The following is a 24,311-nucleotide window of genomic DNA, read 5'->3' as shown; positions in this document are numbered from 1 at the left end:
AGTAATGAGCGCGATCGAGCGTTAGGAATTTCCAAATAAATCCATTCCAACTACAATCACCACCTCGTCCAAAGCGACATCAAAGAACGGGGTCATCCGGGGCTGGTGGTTGTATCCTTATTTTCCCAAACTCCTTTCCCGAACACTACCAAAACGGTAAATGATTAGAAACGAGCAGGCGATCAAGCAGACGAGTGAACGAGTTTAATGAAATTGCTAATCGCTTGCTGGCGGAGGGCCTCCCGGTGTTGTTTTGCGTGGAGCTTCGATTGTTCTTTCCGTTCCTTTCCAGACTATTCTCTAGCGGCAGCAACATTCCCGGCAAAACGAACCACCACAACCACCACTACCGAATGCCGACGGAGAAAGAAGAGTTTATCTTGAGCTTAGAATAACAACTGAATGGAGCGATAGCGCGTGGCTCGCAACATAAACTGTGGAACAATCGTTGCTCACAGACCATGGCTTCGAGCGTTCCGGCTCTGCCAAGGACCGAGGGATTTGTTTTTCTATAAACCTTCTCTCGGTTGGTCTCATTTGAAATTCCTATTTCATCCCCTTCTCCACCTCCTGCACCCTTTATGTGCCCCACCTCTTCTTCTTTTTATTTGTGCTGGTATTATTTCTATTCCACTCGCAACATATTTTGCAGCCCCGCTACTCCCCGTTCCTGGGCTGTCTGGTGGCGAGCATGACATGGCTCATGAATGCTGATGGGCGATGAGCAGTGAGCACCAGCACCACCACCGATCTCGCACTCACAGTAGGTCTGTCTGTGAGAGGATTTCCTCTCTTTTTTGTTCTTCCTGCCAGCGGGTGGAGGTGGTGGGAAGGGATGGGAAGGGTGTTTCCATAATGCTGTCCCAAAGCGGGAACCTCGCTCAGTTCGGATGTTTAGTTCGGGCCAAGGGGATCGGTATCGCCCATCATCGTCATCGATGATGCTGGTAGACCAGGTATTACACCGACCAACCGTTCGATCGTCTAGAGTGACGATTAGTGTTCGACGACTGACGACGAGTGATGGTGTTCCCAGAACGTTCTAAGCCGATTTGGCCATCGGGACGATAGGATTGTGCTCGCTGCTGTTGCTGTGCTTTCACTGGGACCGGGAATGTCAAATTAATCACCAGCACGGGACGCGTGATGCACCACGATGTGATGCTTTTGGTCCAAACAAAGCACACCCTCACACACCCTGGCATGGTGGCCATGTTTGCCGAACGGATTTCATGTAATCGAACGTCAACAGAAGGGTTTGTGTCGCTGATGGAGCGTACAGCGGTCTGTATCGACCACAGTAAACCAAATGTTCATCGACCAAATGCTTCTTTGCTTCATTCATTTCATTCGCATAAAACATAACGAGTTTGACAAACTTTGTTGCTTAGATTTATGAAACTTTTTCGATTAAAGTATCTAGAATAGAAGGAGAAGGATCAGAAACAATCATTGGAAAGAGAAACAAACAATAAAACAGATCGCGTTCTTGATACCATGTCGCGAAGTCAGTTGCAGGAAGAAGAACAGAGCCAACAGCGAACAGTGACACAGAGCAAAAAGCATAAAGTCTGCCAACGGTTGGTGCTCCGACTGAAGCAACAGGAAGAAACGGATCCAGACGACAACCCACCCGTTCCGGTTCCGGTTCTGGACAAATCAAAACAATCATCTCTGTTTACATTGTGTTGCCTCGCGAAATGAATGAAGCATCACGCCGCAGGCAGGACCTGTTTGCAGGACAACGCCAGCGGGCAGCTCCTTGTCTGGCTGTCTGTCTGTCTGTCGCTCTGTTAGTTGGTCGTTTGCTCCGTGGTGACTGGCCCCAGGACATGCACTCTCTTGGTGGCCCTGCGTAGCCTTACGACCCCGGTGCAGACTCCAGCGGAACAAGCGAATGATGTGACCGAAGTTAATTGCATGCTGGATTTCAAATTTCCACCCTCGAGGTTGGTAGAACTCAGACCACTTCACTGCTTATCGTTGCTGGTCAGGCTGGGAGGTACATCGCGTTGTTTAACCTCAGCATTTGCTTCTTTTACCGCTTCCAGTTGCCAGTACTTCTGCTAAAGAGTGTGCGAGAGTGCGATGCTGTAGTACTCGTCAGCAAGGACCTTAACGAGCGTTGGTCTGACCAGCATCTCGTCCTACCGCAAGTGAGAACCACGTGGCGCCACTTAGAGTGCGTTGGAGAGGAGCGATAAGTGCTAAACAGCCTCCAGGATGGTTTGCGGTAAGACAACCAGCCTTAAAAAGGTGTTTGTGGTTGTTGGCTTGGTTTGCCGTTCAAGTTTCGATGCTGAGCGAGCGCGTTCGTTCATGATAATGATGTTGATGAGATGTCAGTGATACCACTAGTATCACTATCCGGTGCGATGTCTGAGTTTAATGTTTTTTTTATGTAATTAATATCTTTTCATTGAATAGCTTCAAGTGAATCACTGTTTGAGGCCACGAAATGACTGAAAGGCTTCCAAACCAAATGCTCTCGCCGACAGCAGCTACTCCTGCCCCCCCTTGGGAGCAACTTGAGCTTCACGAAACTCTTAGTGCGACCACTTCAAAGCTCCCACCAACGCACACAAGTGCCGTATCGCCACCGCAGGAGTTGACTATTGATTTATTAATCAATCTTGTGGTGCGGTCTGGCATGCCGGCATCCGACGTCGCATCGGAGTTCATTTTCATACAAACTACCCCTCCCTCCCCTGGCGCCGTCCTCCTTCGGAGTAGCAGGTGTCACAGATTGATGAGAGTCGTTGGGATTTGGTATCTAATTTACTGGAAGCTCTGATTTCGGGCTCCCACGCATGTTGTGTACGTTAGTGTGACGGATTCCAGCGTGAAACTTTCAGCCCCAGCACCGCCATGTTGGGGCTGGCTACTTTTCGGAAGCAATTTGTTTAAGCTGCCGATAACATCAACAGCAGCTTCATCGCGGATGAGGTCAAGGGGATGAGGAGGTGAGAAAGAGAGAGAGAGAGCGGGGGAGAGAGAGAGGTAGAGAGGGATCTTGTTAATCTCGTTCCGACCGAACCGACCAGAAGACGGTGTTTGTCGAGCGATAAAGTTGAGCAACGGAACGTGTTTAAGCCCCGACAACTTCCGAAGAATTCGTTGCTTGGACTGCCATGGCGGGATCACCACGATAGGACCACAGTCACGGCCACGGAAAAGGATGTTTGCCGGATCCGGCGGATCCACTTCGGCGCCCAGACATCCTTCTTCTCGTGGATGATGTATATTGTTTCAGTTATCGCGCCGTCGGTGCTCGCCTTAAGTCATCTTAAGACCTTTCCCCCGGGTTCGGACGACTCGGCAAGCGGCTGCGGAAGGTAAACAAAGCTGCGGCCTTCAACGCAACGCAACGCGATTGGTCGATTGGGCCATGGATGACCATTAGTTGGTGAACAAATTTGGTGATCCATTAAATGTTATTTGAAAAGTTCTATTTACGGCTGGCCACTGAAACCCCAAAACAAGGAGCCAGGTGACGGGTGGGCCCAAAAAGGGCTTTAGCTGAAGGTATCTGAGCACCTTTCGCCTCTACGCGCTATCGATCCCAAGGGCAGGGTTTACCTTCGCATCCGCTTTGTGTAGTCCATCGGCCGAACTTCCGGAAAGTGACGGAGAAAAATCTGTTTCGTGAACGGCTCCCAGCTTTCCTTGAGCTCCTCCAGGGTATCCAGCAAAGCCCTTGGAGTTCGCAGTGGAGTTCGTTCTAGCGGTGTCCTGGTGGGCGAAGGTGTCCTTTTTTGGCCGATCTCGTCTCCTCTAGCAGAAAGGGATACGAGGCAATAAAAGTGCAATTTATCTTCGCACGAGTGAAAGTTACCCGTTAACGAGGGCGAGGAGCAGGTGCCCGCCGAGGATCAACAAGGATGGCCTTGGGGTCTCGCCCAAGTCTCAGTGACTGAGGACCACAGGCCACAGGGAAGGGGAACGGTGGCGGAACTGATGAGTGATATTGTGGTGAAGTGTTTTGGAAAGGAGCGCTGAAAACGGTGAAATAAACAACGCTTCTCGATGTCGCATAGTACGGCCAAAGCACCGTTGGGAGCACACCGCACCGTCGGTCAGATCAAGAGCCGGTCATCGTTCTATCCGACCGAGCGACCGAGCGAGCGAGCGAGCCGGCGAAAAGTGAAAAATGAAGGTTTGCTGCAAGGCAACACCGGCGGTCGACATGGTTGTGTTGGAGCACCCCGAAGCACGTGAAGTGGAAAACAAGAAAAACTAAATCCGAGGGCCAACCACCGTGAGGCACCTTCTCTGCTGCTGCTGCTGCTGCTGCTGTTGTTTAGCACGTTGACATGCTTGGAGTTTGCTAATAAAACATGCCTTGTAGCTTGTTTTTCTATTTTTTTATTTTGCTGTTGGTTTTTCGTCAACAACGAGCACAAAAAACATGTGTCTGGTGTGGTTTAGCGGGGCGGAGAGGATTAGACATGTTTCAGTCATCCAACTGGAGCGCAGTGGTGGCGATGAAACGGAATACATAAAAATCCTTTCATCCTGCACGGATACAAGATGGAGTTGTACATTAGCTGCTGTTGACTGGTTTATTTTTCATTTTGTTCCATTAAATGTGTTATTTAATTTTTATTTGAAGCTTATGTTTTCGAAAAAAAAAACTGTTCATTCTATTACACCTTTTGATGAATTCATTTATGATTAAGAATATGAAAGAGTTCGCCTTCTTGTTTTTTTCTGTCTCTTATACGGTTTTAATTGTATTACAATTCAGTTTTCTATTAACGATTTGCGATGCATAATACATTTGACTATTTTTTCAATAGAAGAAATTAATTCTTCTACTTTAAAAAAAAAATCAATTGGAAAAATAGGAACATGTTATCCAACGTGGTTGTGCATCGATTTTCTTATGTTTCAGATTATTAGTATTGGTCCTTTACTCTTTCCTGCTCTCGCCCCCACGTTTCCAGCTTCACTTCTCGCCAAATCGCCACTTTCATCACTCTCGACGAATGCTTTCAATCAGTTTTCTCGATTTCATTTGCCGAAAGTACCTCACGGCGGCATCAAATGGAATGAACACAATACTCGCCAGGAGGTGAACCCCTTTTCGCAGCAACATCTACGGCCTCAATCGCGCAGATAGAAAGCCCTCTTTACACAGACGCACACGTTTCGCATTGTTTTGATAGAGTCCCAAGAATGACGGCTCGTGATGGAGCAACGAGAAACGAGAGACGAATGTCTCCGTTTTGCTCCAAGAGTTGAGTGCTGGTCCTGGGTCTTTCAGGTCAGAAAGGACCCTCCAAAACACACGCTCGCACGCACGCACGCATAAATCATATCCTGTGGAAGGATGGAAAGGAAAGGTTCATCATTCATTTCGCAACGCACTCGTCTCCATCAGAGCGGCCTGAGGGTGAAAACATTTTCATCCTGATCGACCTTCCCGTGTCGACACGTTGCAATGCAAGCCAGGGCCTGCTGCAGGGTGCTAGATGGCTAGAGAGAAAGGTGACATTCTCACCTCTATTAACGCACATATGTCTCCACCATGGCAGTAGACGGAAGGTTGCACAAGGCTAACGACCAAACCGCACGCCAGCCGTCACCGGTTGTACACATACACGGCGAGTACGTGGGGGAGTGAATTTTGCTTTTAGCTAAACGATTTGCGCTGCGTTTTCGGGCAGCAACCAGGGCACGCCGTGCTCACGTATGGGAACATAATGCGTTGGCGTCACCGTTTGCACTATCATACTCCCGTTGGCATCGTCAGCAGCTGGCGGCTTCTGGAGTGAGGCCGAAAAATCAAATTAAGCTGCTCCTGCTACCAACCAGACAAGAAGGTACCTTGGCCCAAGGTGTTAGTAATAGATTTATTACAACAACAGCACAAGCAGCAGCAGCAGCAGCACGTATGCTGTGTGTACGCTACTATAATCCGGCATCAAATGAGTTTTACGGAGTGACAGGGGCTCACTAGAAGGGAAACTCTTGTCGTAATAGTGCTCAACAATAACCCGTTGCGCCAGTTGCCTATTTGCAGCACAACTTTTGATGGAGTCTCGCATTCCGAGACACATTCACTAACCTTCCCCCGATAAAAGGTGGAAAAGTCATCGTTGAAGAGTGGAGGTTACAGAACTTGCCCGGGCAAAACCACTCGCTTTCAACCACTCGCGACCTCCCGGACGCTTATCGATATCGACGCCCTCGACAATTCCATCATTGCTCTTACCCTCTCTTGCCTTTGGGGGATGAGGGTGCAAATTGTGTAGGTGGATGCTCAGGTCTCAGGTATCCGGTACGTGTACGAGTGTGTGCCTGCGATCGGCGTAGTTTGGAAACATTAACCGACAATTCCATTACCATGCCCCCCCGTGGCAGCACCATTTTCGCTTCCATGAGCACAGGGCGTCAAAGGCGTCCCCGGAACAGACTCTCCACCTGAAAACTCACCTTTCCCACATCTGATTCTCCGAACGGGTTTGTTGTTGCTGGAGTTTTATGCTGCTTCTTTTTGGGTTTTCAGTTTCTGGCGTTTTTTTTCCCACTTACAAGCCGAATACGAGCGGTCTCAAAGTTTGTTCACGTACTGTACGAATGGAGGCGCCTGGTACATTGGTGGTAGGGAAGAAGAAACCCTCGCGGCCATAGGTAGGCCAAAAGTTGGTTCAATTTCATTTCCTCCTGCCAGGAAGCCACACCACACATACACTCTCACGTGCTGGGCCGCTACACAACAAAATCACGAATCTCGAACCATCAAGTGCCACCACCGCAACACGACGCTCGCTGGAAGTCCTCTCCGTTGTTTGTGGTTCTCGCGCGGCTCCCGGGGATGTCTGGCGTGGGCTTCCGGTGTCACTGCCGCGTACGGGACGGGCTTTTGATCTTGATATCTCATGCTGTGAGGCCATCTGAGCCGCACCGCAGCAAAAGTGTCACCTATTCCGAGTGCGTTCGACACGGAACACGGCACATGGCAGCACGAGAAATGGCGCCCGCAGCCTCGGCGCACTCCGAGCGTACATTCCCCACATTCACCCAAATGAATGTAATTACACGTGTCGGGTCGGCTGACAAAAACATCGATAGCAAGCATGTCTCCGCGCGCTTTAGCCCACGCTCTCTTCAAGGCGCGCGGTTGCGTCACTGGAACCTGGAGGGTGGAGCATGAAATCATGGAGATGCATTCGCAAGGTAGCTTGCGGCTGACGGCTGGCAATGTCCTGGCAAGTGACGGCCCGGCTGGATGCTCTATTCTCCTGCTGTACGGCGATCCGGGTTGGCAGTCGCGAGGGCTTCTTTGCTCCATCGAGTACCTCGAGCTATTCTCGAGCTTCTTTGCTGGTTCGATGCGGTTCACTTCGCTCTGCACTGCTGTCTGCGCTGTGGACGCGCACCGAGAACCCAGTGGGCTAATTATGAGCGAGTTTGATGGGTTGGAAGAAATTTTCCGCTTTTTCCGAAGGTGCTGGTAGTACGGTGGCACGTTCCATGGTGAACCAGCTTTGTTTTTTTTGTGGAAAGGTTGATAAAAACAACACATGTAAAAGTAAGCGTCCTGTGGAGTCTTCCAAGTAGCACAACGATGGAATGTGAGGAATAATGGTGAAGAATGATTAGAAAACGTTTATTTAATCTGTAAACGTGTCGTTCGAGTAGGAATAATGAAGATCATTTGGTGGCTGATTACTCGTTATTAAATGTTATTATTATTTATCTTATTTATGCCTTTTAACGGATCTTTTCTGCTATGATTTCTGATAATTTAATGCAATTTTCATTTGCTAATTGATTAAAAATAGTGTTTATTTTTAAAATATTGCTCCAAAACGCTGCTGCTTGCGCTCAAAGGAATTTATTTTCTTGAATAAGTATTCACCAAGAGAAGAGAGTCCATTATCACCCCGGGCGAGAAAAGAGGGCTTTCTTGTCACGATTCAAGAGACATATTGTGAGAGAAAGAACACAAAAGAGACGGAAATGAACACATTTTAGAATTTAATCCTCGCTTTAAAGACTCGTCAACAAATCTCTGCTTCTACTCATCGGTGGGAAAATACTTTTCCTTCCATAAATGCGGAAGACGTTCGCCCATGGGAACCCAAATAGATAGCTTCCTCCCTGAGCAAACACAATCTTAACTTTAATATTAGAAAATAAAATCTTTGATCTTTTTACGCGAAAACCTTGTGCGTGCTCGCATGTGCGTACCAGGTGAGAGGCAAACAATCCACGGATTAAAACTCTTCTCACACGTTATCATTTCCGGGTATGTCTCTGCCACATGAGCGTGGTGGCCTCTATCCTCCTCCCGTTGAATGGATTTTAACGCCGCATTACATGTCAACCACAGAAGGGTTTCTTTTTGCGCCCACCAAGCTCTCAGCTTTCACACATTTTCACCGAATTAAACCGAAACAGATAATGCCCGCCTGATGTCCTTGGCTGGCCATCCTACGTCCCTCGGAGTCCTTTTGTTTTTCCGCGCGTTGGCCCCAAAACGGGTTGACGGAGCCGCTGAACCATCTTCCAGCAAAATGGCTTCAAAGGCGACCTGGAGCGAGCGGCCTCGGAAAACATCAAATAAATGTCACAGCTGAGTGGCATCTCGTGTTTCGCCTTCACGGTGTCGGTACGTTAATTCGCGTACACTGGATCTGCACTCCTCGGAAACTCCTTCGAACTAACGAGACTCTCTCACAGACACATACACACATATATTTGATTTGAGCATCACCGGTTTTTTGGGCGTCTCTGGCATTTGATGAAAAGAATTTCCGCGTCTCTCGCTCCGTGGGTTTTCCCGGTTTTTTCTCTCTCTTGATATCGCACGCATCGTGCCGTGAATTGTGAGCTTCGTCCTCGGTGCGAACCGGCCACCGAAAGAAAGAAGCCTCTTGGTGGTGCTTGAGAACGGAAATAATCATCGAGCCCTTTGTTCATTCGCGAGTTCCAGCGAATCCTTGCTGATGTCCTTTTAGCTTTTTTTCACTCGCTGCAAGCGATAAGGCAGTGGATTGTTCACACGTGGATACTTGAGGTTCGTCCTTTCTTTGGAATGGTCTCCGGGAATACAATTCTGGCAACCAAAATCCCAGAAAGATCTCTCTTTGTTTCAGCGAAAACATCTAACCAGATCCAGCGCTTTTCTCCTTCGATCGGCTGTGAAAGTGAATTGATGATAAGCAAACGATTATTCTACGAACTGGCACCATCAAAGGCCGGGCATTCCATCAATCTAGTCCTAATTGGACGCCGCCCTTTTTAGTGCTGACCAACTCTCGCCCATTGAGTCTCGCTTTCCGTAACCATAACGTCGTCGAAACCAAATACTGAGCCCAGAATCAAATTGCTTTATATTTGCGGATCGTTTAAATGCGGCCCAAGTGATTCGCTTTCTCTCTCTCTCTCTCCTTCTCGCTGGTGCAGTGCTTTTGAAGTTCTCATGGCCGCAGCCAAACACTTTGGCAAACGCGCACGTGCCAGACCTCGTAAGCGCCGATGCAATCCGATCCAACAGAATAGCAGAACGGCCCGGAATCCATCGTGCACCATCATTTCCCCGCGTTTGCCACCAATTTAGCTCAAATCACGGTCCCTTGACGAGTTGCTTTGCCTTTTTTTCGAGCTTTCCAGTTTTTCCCTCCCGGAAAACCTCGAAGAAACCAGACGTCCTTGGCACAATGGTGCCCAGCGTCGTTGTCGTTGCCGTTGGCAAAGAAAAAAAAAAGAGCCGGAAAAGGCCGGAAATGGAAGCAAACGGCAAACGGCATTCCGGTGCAACCAGCCGGTCCAGCCCTTCAGCTGGCCAACCGGAGGAGAGCGAGCCGGAGACATTGGCATGATTGCATGATTTATGCACCCGGCTGACAGTTGACTTCCGGCATGAGCTTTACGGGGGGAAAGGGGAGAAAAAAGCGTGCAATGGTTTCCTTCTACACAATGAGTGCTATCATTGTTGTTGTTTCGCTTCCACGCGCCGTCCTTATGCACACCAACACGCTCACTAATCGTTCGCTTCGGTCCTTGAGGACCTCGGGGCCAGTGCATATGCTGCCGTAGGTGGTGATTGCAAAGGATTACAGACTCACTTATCGGGGCCGATGGTGTAGTGAGGTTGTTCATCAATCATGCTCAACCGTTCAAAGTGTGCTCGTGTGAGGGTGATAAATCGAGTGAAGCATAGAGGGAGAGAGCATGATAATTAGGATGGATTATGATAACTATCGACGGCACACTCCACTGCTGTAATGGACCAATTAACAGACTGCCTGCCTGCATCAGGGAAAATGGCAGCTTCTATTGTCGTTATTGTAATGTCCCTGGAGGCATTATGGAAGAGCCTGGACAAAAGCCTCTCTTCGCTCATTGCTTGTCGATAATTATGAGATGCTCCGTGCTGTTGTTGCGGTTATGTGCGCCAGGACTTTCACAAAACCACATCAGACATCGCAGTTGCGTTGATTGTTTTGTGCTTTCCTGCAGCAGAAGGACGATTTTCTCGCTGTCGCTCGGTCACGGTTGTGGTTAGCGGGAAGCACCTTTGTACTGCATTTCCCTTCGCCAGCTCACCAGGGACGATAGACAACGTGAAACAATAAAATATTACCGGAAATTACAAAACCGACTTCAGCTGGTCCGTGTTTGTGGCGAGAGAAGATTATGGAGCGTTTGTCGTGATTTACTTCCGAGAGTGCTTCTTCCATGGCAGTTTTTCTGCATTTGTAGCATAGCGTAGAGCATCTGTTGCTGGAAAAACATCCATTTTCCGATTCCACAAAACATGTAAACCAACGCAAGAGCGGAAGAGTGTGCACGCAATCGGACTGGTCCATTGTTTGTTCGCTCGCTTCAAGGCGATCACTGATTTCGAGGAACTTTTAATGAAACCCGAGGATGTCTCGAGTCTTCGAAATTGGAATTCACTTCCTCGCTTTCACACCTGGGGACGGAGTCTATTTATGTTTCGATTAGAAATCATATTTCACCTCCACTTCGAGCCGTTGGTTCGTGGTTCGAATACTCGCTCGGTGGTTGCTGATAACCAAACAGAGCTGCCGGGTTATTTGTGAGCCAACGAACCCCAGACCAGCCATAACCGGCATTCTGGCAACAAACCCACCGAGGTTTTCCCCCGTAACCGAGGACGAGGTGTGCTGTGGCTGGCTTGACAAATTAAATGTAGATTAAACGCACCGACCTGGGCTACCATTCTTGCACGAGGTAACGATACACACATTGCAAGCTCCGCCGTGAGTCGGCGAATGTCGTCGTCCTGTCGACCAGGGTGGAGAGCAGGGTGGTCCGGTGGTGAGACGAAATTAAAAATACTCTCACGCTGGCCGGAAAAGTTATAATCGCTTATAATCCTTTATCCGGAAACCAACATTTTCCTTCACCAACACGAGCACCCGTTACGTCCTTGTGCGGAGGCTTCGCCGAATTCCTTCGCAGTGAACCGGTACACCAGGGAGAGCTGGAAAATTATGACAGAACGCTAGCAGCACCCCAGAGAGTGCCACTGGGCGCACCGTAGAGAGAAAGCAGAGAGAGAGACAAAGAAAGCAGGAAGGGGAGTGTTTAATTTTCTCCGCCGGAAAGCACCGGGACCATAACAAACCAGCGAAAAAAGTGCCAACCAACCCCCAGACCTTCCTCGTTGGCGACGACATCAACAGAAGCGAGAAGCTCACTCAGTGCCACGAGACCGTTAATGTCCCTCGACACAAACCCACTCACGTGGAGTGTTGGGAACACATGGAACACATTACTGTGCCCACGAACCATGTTGCAACAGCCTCCAAGACGAGAACGTTGCAGGACGCCCTGATGCCATGCAGTTGCTGCTGCTGCAGTGAGACGAGATGCTGTTCTGGCACCGTGGGTGTGTGTCGGAGTGCTGTCGGAGCAGCAGCAGCAGTTTGTTCGTGTTAAATGAAGCTCCCGGGCAAACCGCACGCCCGAGAGGAGTCCGCTACCACCGTGGGTTTTCGTGGGAAAACTGTCGGAAAAGTAATTGTTGCCTAAGTCTGGAGGAAATCATTTGCATCTGTGGTTGTGTGCGACCAGACGAAGCCAGCCAGGAACCATGCAACTGCCGGGAAAGTGGAACCAAAGTGTGGCCCGACGACGACCATCAGACCATCATGCACTTTATGGACGTTACCAGTGGCCGAAGGGGGGAGGCGGAGTTGCTGGAATAGAAAACCGGGGGCTAAGGCGAAGAGGGAAGACAACAGATTAACGGAGAGTAGCAAATGTGGCCAGCAGCCTTGTGTACCAGACGTCTGACGAACGTTTCCATCTGTTCCGTCTGTTTAGTGCGCCTCCATCCAATCGGAGGAACGGTTTGTAACAATCTGCACCTCAAAACACACCCACACAAACGGGGACAGACATCGAGAATGTGCCAGAAAGTGCAAGGCCATGGTCATGGCAGTTGGCAACCAGACAGCTCCAGCTGCATCCGAGTGTCTCCGTTCGTTCGTTCGTCCGTCCTTCTGTCCGTGTTTGTGTTGAGTGTTGATTGGTGAGCGAACTGAAGAGCACCAGGTCCGTGTCTTGTGGTACCAGACCACGAGCATCATGTGCTATGTTTCCCCGAAATTTGCAAATCATAATACAGATGACTGGCTCTTCTCTGTTCGGTGTGCCAACCGGCCAGATGAAGGACGATAAATAGTAAATTACCTTCGAGAAGAACGGAGAAGGAAAACAGAAGGGGCAGAGGCCTGTCTGAAATTCATCTGTCGTTGGAAAATGTTTCTCGGAAAATGAAAATTCGCAACCCGAAGCCCAAGATCGGTCGCTGCTCGGGAGGAGGCAGGCAGCTTTTAATTTGATGCAGCGGTCATGTGCTGCGGTCGTCAGATTCGTAAATTAAAGAGCCATCTTAACCCATCCTCGTACCAAGGAGTTATCCAGGAGAGCGAGAGGGAAACGCTCGGGCTTAAGAACATCGGGTCACACCGAGAAAGGCAACCAAGGATCCATCCGTTGGCTCGTGTTAATAACGTGCGTTACATAATAAACAGGAGTTTGTAAGAGCTTATCAGGAGCGCAGAGAAGGCCTCCGTACTTGTGCTCGGTGTCTTGTGGTTGTGGTTGCTGCTGCTGCTGCTGCCCTCATCGTCGGGAACAGAAAGCAGCATGGATTGGAGCTACGATCGTCGTACCGGTCCCGTATGGCCGCTCGGTAATTACCTTCCCTTTATCGTTTGTGTGTGTTGGACGACATTCACAAATCCACAAACAACCAGGAACTGGGAAAGGTAACGGACAAATCCTTGCTAATAGATTGTAATTTAAGTGTTTAGTGAGTGTCCCCTACTGCTCGGAGTGCTTCTGATTTATTAAATGGAACCCATGGTGCCCCTTCTTCGTTTCTTAACATGTTTCTGGGAACAGGGGCACGTGTGGCGCATGACTCAGGGATGAAGGTGACGTTTTTTTTATGGTGAGAGCACAACCTGAAAGCAAAAGAATTCGTACGGCCATTCATCAAACAATGGCGAGCATAATTTAGTTCAAACCAAAGCAACCGTTAAATTACATTTTAACTAACGGACTATGCTCCTCCGAGTTCTCGGGGATTGTTCTGTGAAGAAAATGAATGCCGGAAAGATGTTCGAGCGGATTCGGGCGAGTGTTTGAAGTCGGTCATTTCGGCGTCGAATTGTGGTCGCGGAAGAGGAAAATTGAATTCGGGATCCCTCTCTCCCCCTCTCTCTAATTTATTCATACGCTCCAGATGGTGGTGGCGGCACTTATCTTCATGGTTCACCGAGGCCCGCTATGGCGAACGATTTGGAGAAGTTAATTAACAATCTTTCACTCCGGTGAGTCGGACCATCGTCGAGATCATCCGCGTCGTGACCGAACACGCCAGATGCACGCTTTCGCACGCAGCGCGCACGTCCCGGGGATATGTCCACCCACGGGCGGTCCAGATGATTAACCTTTCGGGTGGGCTGGAGGTCGAGTGACCTCACTCCCGTGCAGCTCGGTGGGCTTTTCAGGAATGTCAGCAGACTGTGTGGTGCTTGTGATTCCGTTTGGAGCAAGATGTCTCCCAGATGCCGGTGAGCAGCGCGTTCAAGATATGGCCACCAGATGCTGATGCTGATGAGAAAGATGATGAGGATGAAGTTCATCTCTGTGGCCGACAAAGGGACTTCTTGTGGTGCTGCCGCTGCTGGCTCTAGGCTGGTACACGAAATCATGAATAATATCTTCCACCGGACCGCATTCGCATTCCCGCGTGCCCCGCGGCCGCTGTCTCTCCGTATCTCGAGCTCGAGCTTTCATCAGTGGAAGTGCGCCATACTGTTTTCCAGGAGGCGCTTTTGAGCACAAGTCAAAGGGCACAAACCATGCCCGGGGGGGCATCGTTATCTTGCTAGAGGTCCCCGGCTCCTCGGGCCCCGCACTCTAACTATCCTTGTCGTTGGTGCGTACCTTTTGGAAAACGAATTACGGTAAGTTTGCTTCCTGCCTTCTTGATCCCTCCCGGGCACACTTCGGCCATTTTGGGCGCTCGTCTTGGGTACCGAACCGGAATAGTTTTCGCCCGGGCCGCGACCGCTGGCGTGGAAATTTATTTGGAATAGTAATTTCATTAGTGAATTGAATCACATAATCCTCGTTGCAGAATAGACAGGCTGCTTCTTCGGTGGCCTGGTCTGCGGTGTTGGTTTATAACCGCGTGACATCAGCGTGAGCTCACCAAGGTGCGCCAGCCTGTGCGCCATGTTTTATGAACAATTGGATTTGCTGACTCAATTTCGTCGTCAAAAGCCGTGGGAGACCGGGGAGGCATATCCATACATATTGACACCGGGCGCACGTTAATGAAGACACGCATAATCGAGAGAGAAAGAGATTGAGGTGACGAGGAATGTGTCAAACTCGATGAGGAAGGAATGTTTAGAGTTGGGGTCTTCATTTTGGAGCTGGAGCACTAGTGACGTAGTTCGTTAATGTTGTCAACTCTGTTGCGAGCGGAAGGCATATGGTTTCCACGGAATTTTCGTCTTCCTTCGATTCATTGAGCGAACTAAAGCGATTTCCTCTCATCCTCCTTTGAAAACTCCACTATCCGAGGCTCTTTAATTTGATTGTTATAAGCTGCTCAGTGTAATAGCTACCGCTTTTTACTGTCAAGATGTAGAGGGAATAACATTATGTGATATTGAATGTCGCCAAGAATTTACCTGCATTAAGGGGGGACTTCGGTATTTAATGTTTATTTGTGACACATGTTTTTAACATTTCTCCCTGAAAACTGATCCTTTCAAGAGTATCGTGTAAAAGTTTTGGATCAATCGAGGAAAAACTGACAAAGATACAGATTTTTGAAAATCCGCGTTTCATACAAGGCTCTATGCAGCCCGCTACTTTGAAGAGCGTTTCCCCCTAAACCAACGTTTTCAAAGTCGGTGCCCATCGTACTGTAAAAACTACTGAAGCGATCGTTTTGAAATGTTTTACACATAATCTGTACACTTTTTGCCAGGTAACCCCGTCGAGATATCATAAAAATTGTCGATCCTTTTTTTAAACAAATCTGTAAAGTTCGTTTTTTATGGCAGAATCGCAAAAAGCATAACTTTTTCAACTTCAAAAATCTGTCACAAATCGAAAAATAAGAATATCAACAAATACTCTCCGGGACTACCTAGATAAACTTATAACCTTTCTAACGAATATCGATTTGTTGATTTCAAATGACCCGTCACGCAGCTACGATGAGCACCAGAAAAAGTATCTTTTCGAAGACGTCTGCCTAAATTTGATGGCATGGATTAATTTTTCAATGAATGTTGCTCAAAACAATACCAAATATTCTTCAAAAGTTTTAGATTAATATGTGATTTACTTGAAAAAATACTGTTAAATGGTTACGTCACAAAAAATCGTAAAAACGGGCCTTTTTTGGGCTCGAAAATACCGAAGTCCCCCCTTAAGTTATTGGACAATCTCTGAGATGCAGGTAGCTTTACTTAAAGAAGCTCATTTATTTTTCCAAATAACTTTAATCTTGTCTGAGGTAGCTTATTCCAAGACACAGATACATCCTCTTATCCTTCATTGACTCCACACGTTGGTGAAACATTCAAGACAACACCACGAGGAGGTCAACCAAGCCATCGTGGTCCTCCTATTTCTAGTGCGATCCCAATCTCAGTGAAGACGAGATTTAAAGTGAGGATCGAGGTCATTACTTTAACTCCCGACCAGCAATTGACGCCATAAATACTGACCTGGCGCTGGTTTGGAGCAAGATAATTCACTCCCATCCCCTGCAGAGACCCTTTTCTTTCAAAGATCCGTCCCGTAGCCCAATTAGAAAGCCCCGTTTTTCCGTGCGTAGATTATGTTTTAACGTCCTGCCCCGTTCTCTGGCCACTTTTTACCGAACCGGATTTCCCCCAAAAAAACGCAACTTCTGCAGCATCGTCATCGGCCAAAGTAACGCGGTCGCTCGCTTCATCGACTCATCTGGTTTCCGGGGGGGGGGGGGGGGGGGGGGGGGGGGGGGGGGGGGGGGTCGTTACAAACTTTTCCAATATGAAAAATTAGTCGCGAAGAAAGTTACTGGCCCAAGCCGGAAGGCCCCGGTGCACCCGGGGGAAGGGCCGGGCGGTGAGGTTTGCAAAAAGTTCTCGCCTAATTAATGATCCCCAGGACCAGGAGCCCTAGAGGGCTAGGAGCAATCCTCTCCTTTTCCTAGGCGGATGAAATCGAGTTTCCACCGGAACCGGAAGCAGTGGCACGTTCCTCGTTCCTCCTTTCTGCCTTTTTCTGCTGCTGCTGCTGCTTACCTTCATTCATCTTCCACGTTGCAAGGGTGGCGTTGAGTCGTGATATGAATCTCGGTACCCAAAAAAAAAGGGGGTCCAAGGGAGTATGGAAGGAATGGTGCCGGAATCCCTGCTGCTTGCTTTGCCGTACGCAACACGCAAACAATCGAATCGACAGCAGCAAGAGCCCACCCGTGGTGGTGTGGAAATGAAGGAAAATCTTCAAAATGCTTTGCAGGGGTGAAGCTCTCCCAACGTCTTGCCGTTCTACACGAAACCTCACGAGCGTGGTGTAGGTGGAAGAAAAGAAAAGGTGGAGCTGGTGAGGCAAACAAACACCATCTTGCAACCCCCGGGCCCGGGAGGGGGGGGGGGGGTTCCAACTGCGTTCCATTAATTAATTACGAATCCCTTACATGATTACTCCGGCTCGAAACGGTGCGCGACCGCTTACAGCTCACAGCGCCTTGCAGGTGGCACCAACGCATGGGTTTGGCATCGCGTTACCGTTTCTCCGTGGGTGTCATTTGGGTCACATACACACATACACGCGTACACAAAAACAGAGTATCATAAACGCACACAAGCGCTCCTTCACTTGCTCACAGAACATCTTACTTCATTTCCGGGTTTTCCGGATTTTTCTCCCTGTTTTTTGTTTCTTCCACAGCAGACGACGAAGAGCAGCAACGAGCGCAATCCTTCCACCATCCACAGAACCATCCTGCAGCCGGGAGGAAAATGAGGAAAAGTGAGCGATCAACTGCCTGCTGGGCAGTGGGGATGCTGTTTGGTCTGGCCGTCAGCTGTGGTAAGTCACCGGGCAAAGGGAGTGTTACGGGGTTACGTGAAACCGAAGGGAGGGAGACCAATCACAAACCTCCCCCCTATTGATTAGTGATTTCGACAATGGAGCGGACATTAACGGTGGCATCTGGCTTCTGTGTGGTGAAAGAAAAATGATTCCAGGGCAGACGAATTGCAGCTGACAAGTTATTAATGGTTTGTGGTTTTGCGTGGGATCCGGAACCATCAGCTTATCATTAGCGCGATTGCAATGCGAGGCACCAGATGGCTGCCAAATGTGGCGGAATCATGTGAGAGCCAAAAAGCAAAGATTAACCAACCTGGTACCTGGTCTATGCAGCACTTCACAAACACTCAACGGGGGTTGATTTGTCGCGGAAGAGAAAAGGGAACCGTAAATTTGTCAAGAGAGCGCACTTTAACACTCACGCTCAGGTGCTCTCCCGGATAGTCTATTATCGAACCAATTGCCGAAAGTGGCACCCGGATCCGAAATACGTGTGATACGGTGGCCCACTGGCCATTTTTTTTTTGGTGCCATTTTGTTTTGTTTTCCCTTTTTCCTCGGGATCAAAATTGTGGAACTGCTGTCACCCCCATGGGACCTACTGGAGTAGCTACTAGCAGGATGCCCGAAAGGTGACCATCACGTGCGCTCGGTTGAGCACATTGCCTTGGATGTGCCTTGGTGTCTGGCCAGTCCGGCCGATCCCGGTTGGATGGTGCTGGATGCTGGCATACCACCGGCAACCATCTACTTCCATCTCACTAGCCCCTGGCAACGAGCCCTTCAGGGCTTCTTTCATCTTTCGAGGACCTCTGGCAGGCAACTCTGGGTACGATGATGATGGGGACCCCGGGACCGGGCCTAGTGCTGGGACATAAAATTAAATCGAATATGTTCACAGCCGTAACAACCACCCGCGCAGTCACGGAGCGTGGTGTCCGATTTGGATAAATAAAATTGTGAAATCACCCGAGAGACTCCCGGAAGAGGCCAATTGATGGTCGGAGCGGACGAGGTGGCTGCAGATGGAAACACTAAGATATGTTTCTAATGTTTTTAGAGTAGTTTTCAATCCCTGGAAACCCGGGGTGTTGGAAGTGAAAAACGAAAAAGGGGAAAAACGAAATCGATTCCCCATCAATGCGGCGCTGCGAATCGGGTAAAAACCGGTCCCTCGGGGGTCCTACCGAGGCGCTCGTCGCTCGTCGTTCGTCGGCGACCCACGTCGATGGCAATGGAGTTTGAAATGGTTTTGAAACATTCCGGTAATGATCACGTCGGGGTAGGATCGAAGGATTGGAACGTAAGGACGTCATCGACGTCGTCGTCGTCGTTCTCCGAATTGGCCATTGGCGAAGCATCGGAATGGATACTTTCGCCAGCGCTGCTAGTGTCACCTCGAGAGTTACCGAGGATGCCTCTGTTCGAGCAAAAAGAAAGGATTTGTTGAATTTTTAAAACCGAAATTCCTCTCGTTTCGTGATGCTCCTTATCGACGCTCGACTGGAATGTTTCCTCTTTCCTTTTTCATGTGTCTTTAAGAACCTTCTCACTTCAACCATCGTTACACATTATGTGCTTTTCATAAAAGCGGGTCCTTTAAACATTCATTTTCATATTTCCAAATGAAATCATAATTGAGCCTCCTGGCACACCAGGCCGGTCGTTGGTTGTCGCTTGAAGACGGACCGTTCCTCGACTTATGCTGCTCGTTATGTAGACTCAATGAGATGCTCAAACCATCCGCATCATCGTCACAGTGACATCGCAGACACTAAGGTAGGAGAGAGAAGGACGACGACGACGACAAGACAAGTGAGCGGCTGGATGTGACGAGATGCCTCGATCCTCGTTCTCCTCGGGCTTTGCCTCATTGACACCCGCAAGCTGGCGTCTCGCGTTTTCGTTACACAAAACATAATCATAAAAATTTATTAACTATATATGTGTGTGTGCATGTGTCTGTTGGCTAAAGACGTGGTGTGAATGTGTGTTCTGGTTTGGCGCTCTGTTCCGTTGTCTTAACCGGAAGCAGCAGTCAGCAGCCAGCAGAGGCAGGTTAGGGTTACATCGTGAGGACCGTACCTTCCCCGCACACCGCCAACGACTCTGTCATGCATAACTAGTGGCGCAGGTAGCGTGGAAGGTGAGAAGTGAGAAAAAAGGACTTCCGGAGGACCCACGACGCGTGGAGAGGTGCATCAAAAGAGGGTGAAGCACCCCCAAAAGGACTCCTCGTTTCGGGGGGAGGTAAATGAAATGAAAGCAGAAGAAGGAAAGGCAAAGGACTGTGGCCCGGGAAGACGTGTTGGCATTTATGTTGTCCTCGGCCGCACCTCTCCACTCTTGTCCACCCTCTCTACCGGTTCCTGGGGGTGGCTCTGCTTCTCGTTCTTTCGTTTTTTTTTTTTGCTTCTTCCTCCTCCCAGTGGGGTCTCTTCCCTAACAGCCCTGCTCAATGATGCTATTTTGTGTCTCTGTTCTGGTGTGGGAGATGGAGGGGAAGAAGAGAGGGGGTGGTGCGACCCTTAACGAACGCGGGAAATGCCGACGAAAACACCGCCATTGCGCCAATGTGACCTGACTTGGCAGCAGCAAACGGGCGACCATCGCTCTAGACCTCCTTCCTCCGGAGCGTCTAACGAGCTGCACCCTCTCTTGGCGCTTCCTTTTCTGGGGGGGGGGGGGTGGTACACCCCTCCCAAGCGACCGGAAGAGACGGATATTTATGGCCAGGTGAGAGCCCAAGCCCCCGCCCGGTAGGATTGGGTGCTGGCATACCTCGAAGGCCGTAAAGAAGATGGGCGTGCCAGGGATAATGGAATGGGCCAGCCATGCCAAGAGAGAAAGAAAGGAATGGCGTTTTTTTCTCTCTGTGTCCTTTTGTCACTCTCCTCCATCCGCCCTTCCTCCCACTCCCACTCCCACGCCCTCGTGCAATATGCAGCAACTATGTTGGGCATTTTTACCAAACGGGAAAAGGTTTTCAATTAGCCTTATCTGTTGTCACTAATTGAAGGGATTGATTTGTGAGCCATAAATTGATTCCTTTTCTTTTTGTTTTTCTCCTCCTCGCCTTCATCCTTTTTTATTTCTCTTTTATGTATCTGGCGCTGATGGCGATGCAGGTAGATGAAGGTAGATGAAGAACACATTTTGATATTCAATTAGAGCAAACGAGACACGGTGCCTAGGGTGTTTTGGTGGCAATTAAGATCGCCCTAGCGGAAGTCGATTTGTTTGATATGAAAACAGACAATTTGATTCGAGTCGAGAACGCTTTGTGGATTCTATTTTATCATCTTTTGTCCTTCATAAATATTTGTCAATATTTTTGGAAGGAGAAAATATGATTTCGAAAAACAAATCTGAATTTGCTTCATGATTTCAGCAAATCGAATCAAGCTGAATGAAAACATATTTGAAATGCTTATTTTATTTAAGCATCGATTGAAAAATTAACTGTAATAAAATGGATATAAATGCATTCTTTAAGTTATGTTTAAACATTTTTCAAAAGAAGGAACGTGGACACATTTCATCTCGTTGCACCAACCACCTCGAGATGAATCGATCGAGCTAGTGACGATCGCTCGACACCGGTAACCAGGCGCACTTCCACCGGAGGCAAAAAATGAAAAATGTTCTGCCACTAACACACAATCGACTCCATTTCCAGCGCCCTCCATCCTGAAAGGAAGAAGGAGAAGAAGGAAATCACTTTGCCCGCATAACATAAATAACTGTCAGATTGTGCGATGCTGATAGTTTGGTGAACACGCACCACCACAAGGACGAAGGAGGAGTAGGCGGAGGAGGAGGAGGGTGTTGTCGTCCACCCAAGACACATTTCTTTCTTTCGATGCGGCCATTGTTTGACGAGCGAAAGAACCGTCACCATCATCATCACCATCATCGTTCGTCCTCATCGTTGTCGTCGTCGTCGTGGATGTCGTGATGTCGCACTCATGTTTTTCATTGCAACACAACTACTTCTCGCACAGCAAACGCGCCTCACGCGTTAGTGACGAGGATAACATTTGAAAAACATCTCCTCATTTAGATCTCCGTCCTTTTCCCCTTTCTCCTCCTGTCCCTTAGTCGTTCTCACAAAGCGGTCTCACGAGGCCATATCATAGACATAACATGCCATTGCGCTGACCGAGATCGATCGAGCCCCGCCGTGTCGCGTGTCGCATGCGTTGGTGGTGGTGCTCCACCGACATGTTCGACTTTTTGCCACTGCGCTTGTGTCTTCATAACCTCGCGCAGCTCCTCGAAGCCCCCCCCCCCCCCCCCCTCGGAAATGGCCACGCCAATGGCCCAGCAGGCGTGTAGCGCTCTCGAGCGACAATTTATCAATTTCAATTTAATGGAGGCAAATTTATCACGAACAAAACGAAAATAAAACACTTTCCCGGTGCTCCCGCTCCTTTTAGTGGGCCCCTCCCCCGGGGGTGGTGCTGGAAGGATTTTTAGTTTCCATAAAATCGGTCTAGTCGGCCACTCCGGCTTCCGGCGTCGTTTCTTCCATTTTCTTTTCTTTTCGATTCTTTTTCTTCCGCCGCGTTGCGTCGAGCTGCTACAGAAATGTCCTCCTTGTGCTTGGGAGAGGGAAACGAGGCGTCCTTCATTTTTTTTTCCATGCTGCTAGCTCTGCCTGTGGATGGAGAGTGCGTTGCGCGGAGTGGAAATGGATGAAGCATGACGAGCGACGGTATCTTCCACACCGCACGAAAGGTGCTGATTGAGTGTTGAGACAGGAAGAAATATTGTTCTTTCCGTTTTCCCCGAGGATAACACCAGAAGGTCCCTTCGTTGAACCTCAAAATGATCAATCTACTTCGATGGCATTAACTAAAGGACTCCCTCTCTCTCTCTGCTCCTCTGTGTTTTTTCGAATCGAAATCCGGCTCAAATTGAGTGAAAAGTTTCAAGCAGATCGAGCAGATGCTCCACAGCCACGATGCACCAGCTGCAGGACCTCGATGTCCTTGAAGTCGGTACAACGTTAGTAAATTGATTGAAACGTTAATTGCACTCCGTCAATCGTCTATCGAGCGAACGAGTTGCTGCCGGGTGCTGTTGTCGATGGAAACAATAGACATCCTGGCGGACCACTAACCTACCCGTGTACTAGCAGCCGGCACCATAAAACAATACGTATAAATACGCCATTTCATTATCATGATAAAAGCTTTTTCATTATTTCTGTAATGATGATGTCCTTCAAACGGCCCGGCCCGTCCCGAACACGCAGACGGGTGGAAAACGTTTTAGTTTTTCCTTCAACTTGAAGGCGTGTGTGCAGGAAATTTACGCTCGAAAGAGAGAGAGAGACCGACGACGGTAAAAAGAATCATTTTTCCCATTTCCTATGGCCCTCCCTGGTGGTGGTGGTGGTGGTGGTGCTCGTGGTAGAGGACACAAACGTGTCCTGTACACCAGCATTGGCCACGACATAAACGCTCTTCATGCGACTCTTGGTGCCAGTCGCTCGGTGAATGAGAATGGAAAAAGACGACGGAAAAGCGAAGGGTCGATAAGGAAAACAAGGATATTCTCTTCTTCTTCTCTCTCTCTCTCTCTCTCTCTCTCTCTCTTTCTAAAAGATAGTTGATTGTTGAGGCTCTCAACAGCTCAGTGACAGCAACAGCAACAACAACACAAAACGCTTGAAAATGTTTGTGTCAGCGACAAATACCGTTGGCTTCCTTCGAAGTAGAAGAAGAAGCCATCCGGCCATCGTAAAACTCTGTTTCGTTACAACAAATCCTCCCTCCTTCACTCCACTCCCACCCAACCGGCCCAGGACTAAAGCGAGGGGCGTACTGTCAAGGCGTATTTGTCGGCCGCCCATTCGGCCATTAATGCCCCCGGGAAGCCATTTACTTTACACCACGGCCAACCGTTGGCGACGTTAGTGGCATTGGACAGACCGGAAGGCCGAACGGACAGAAGCTTTTGGGTGTGCTTGGTGCCGGACAAAACATCCCAAAATCGTCAGCTGGTGCCTATTAGTGTTTGGTTTGGTGCTGAGAACGTACACACGCGCATGTCGCTTTCTTCTGGTCATTAAGAGAGCCTTCGTCCGTCCGCCTTGCTGGCCACCGTAGTGAGTTTAGTGCTGAGCGACCAGGCCCGAGGGGTGTGATTGAGGAGTCATCGAGAATCGAACCAAAATGTCCCTTCCACCGCAAGTGCCGCAAGATTTATCGAACCACCCGGTCCCCGGTCGCCGGTAAGTAATCCCCGAAAATGGCTAAACCATTGCGGGCTCTGACTTTGGTTCCGGCTCAGGCAGGCGTGGTAAGGTCATGTGGCCCGTGTACCTACAACAGGGTGGTCACCGGTACCTCCCCCCCCCCTTTTATACTGTTTTCCGTTTGTTTACTGCGCGCGCTCGTGCTCGTCCGGCCGAGGGAGTCAGGGCCGTCCGCTGGGGATCGGAGAAAGGGGTTCTCTGCATTCCGGACAATCGGATCACCCAAGAGGGAGAGGAGGAGCGGAAGCCTAACATAACAAACCAAACCCACGAGAAGCTCTCGCTTGATGCTTTCAATACGCAATACGCACACAGGCACGCTGATGTACGATAATTGGCATGTTTTGCTGACAGAATTGGTTTCTCCACCATTTCCATGATCATGACACTGATGACGGTGATGACGGTGATGATGATGATGAGGAGGAGGAAGAGGATGAGG

General features: G+C 49.1%; 1 protein-coding gene across 2 annotated transcripts in view; it reads left to right on the top strand.

Annotated features, from left to right (window-relative positions):
* Positions 1–24,311, top strand: part of LOC126577526 (roundabout homolog 2) — a 77,573-nt gene that overhangs the window by 21,067 nt on the left and 32,195 nt on the right. Inside the window, exon 2 of one of the 2 annotated variants that reach the window (XM_050239204.1) lies at positions 17,464–17,601. In XM_050239204.1, the coding sequence (XP_050095161.1) occupies positions 17,532–17,601 (70 nt within the window). In that variant the 5' untranslated portion in view covers positions 17,464–17,531. Of the gene's footprint in view, positions 1–17,460; positions 17,602–24,311 lie in introns of both variants that reach the window. The other variant, XM_050239203.1, reaches the window with a different exon arrangement.

This window comes from Anopheles aquasalis, chromosome 3 (assembly GCF_943734665.1).
Source record: "Anopheles aquasalis chromosome 3, idAnoAquaMG_Q_19, whole genome shotgun sequence".
In the NCBI taxonomy this organism is placed as follows: domain Eukaryota; kingdom Metazoa; phylum Arthropoda; class Insecta; order Diptera; family Culicidae; genus Anopheles; species Anopheles aquasalis.
The sequence above is the reverse complement of the archived record's forward strand: the minus strand, read 5'-3'. Positions and strand labels throughout refer to the sequence as shown.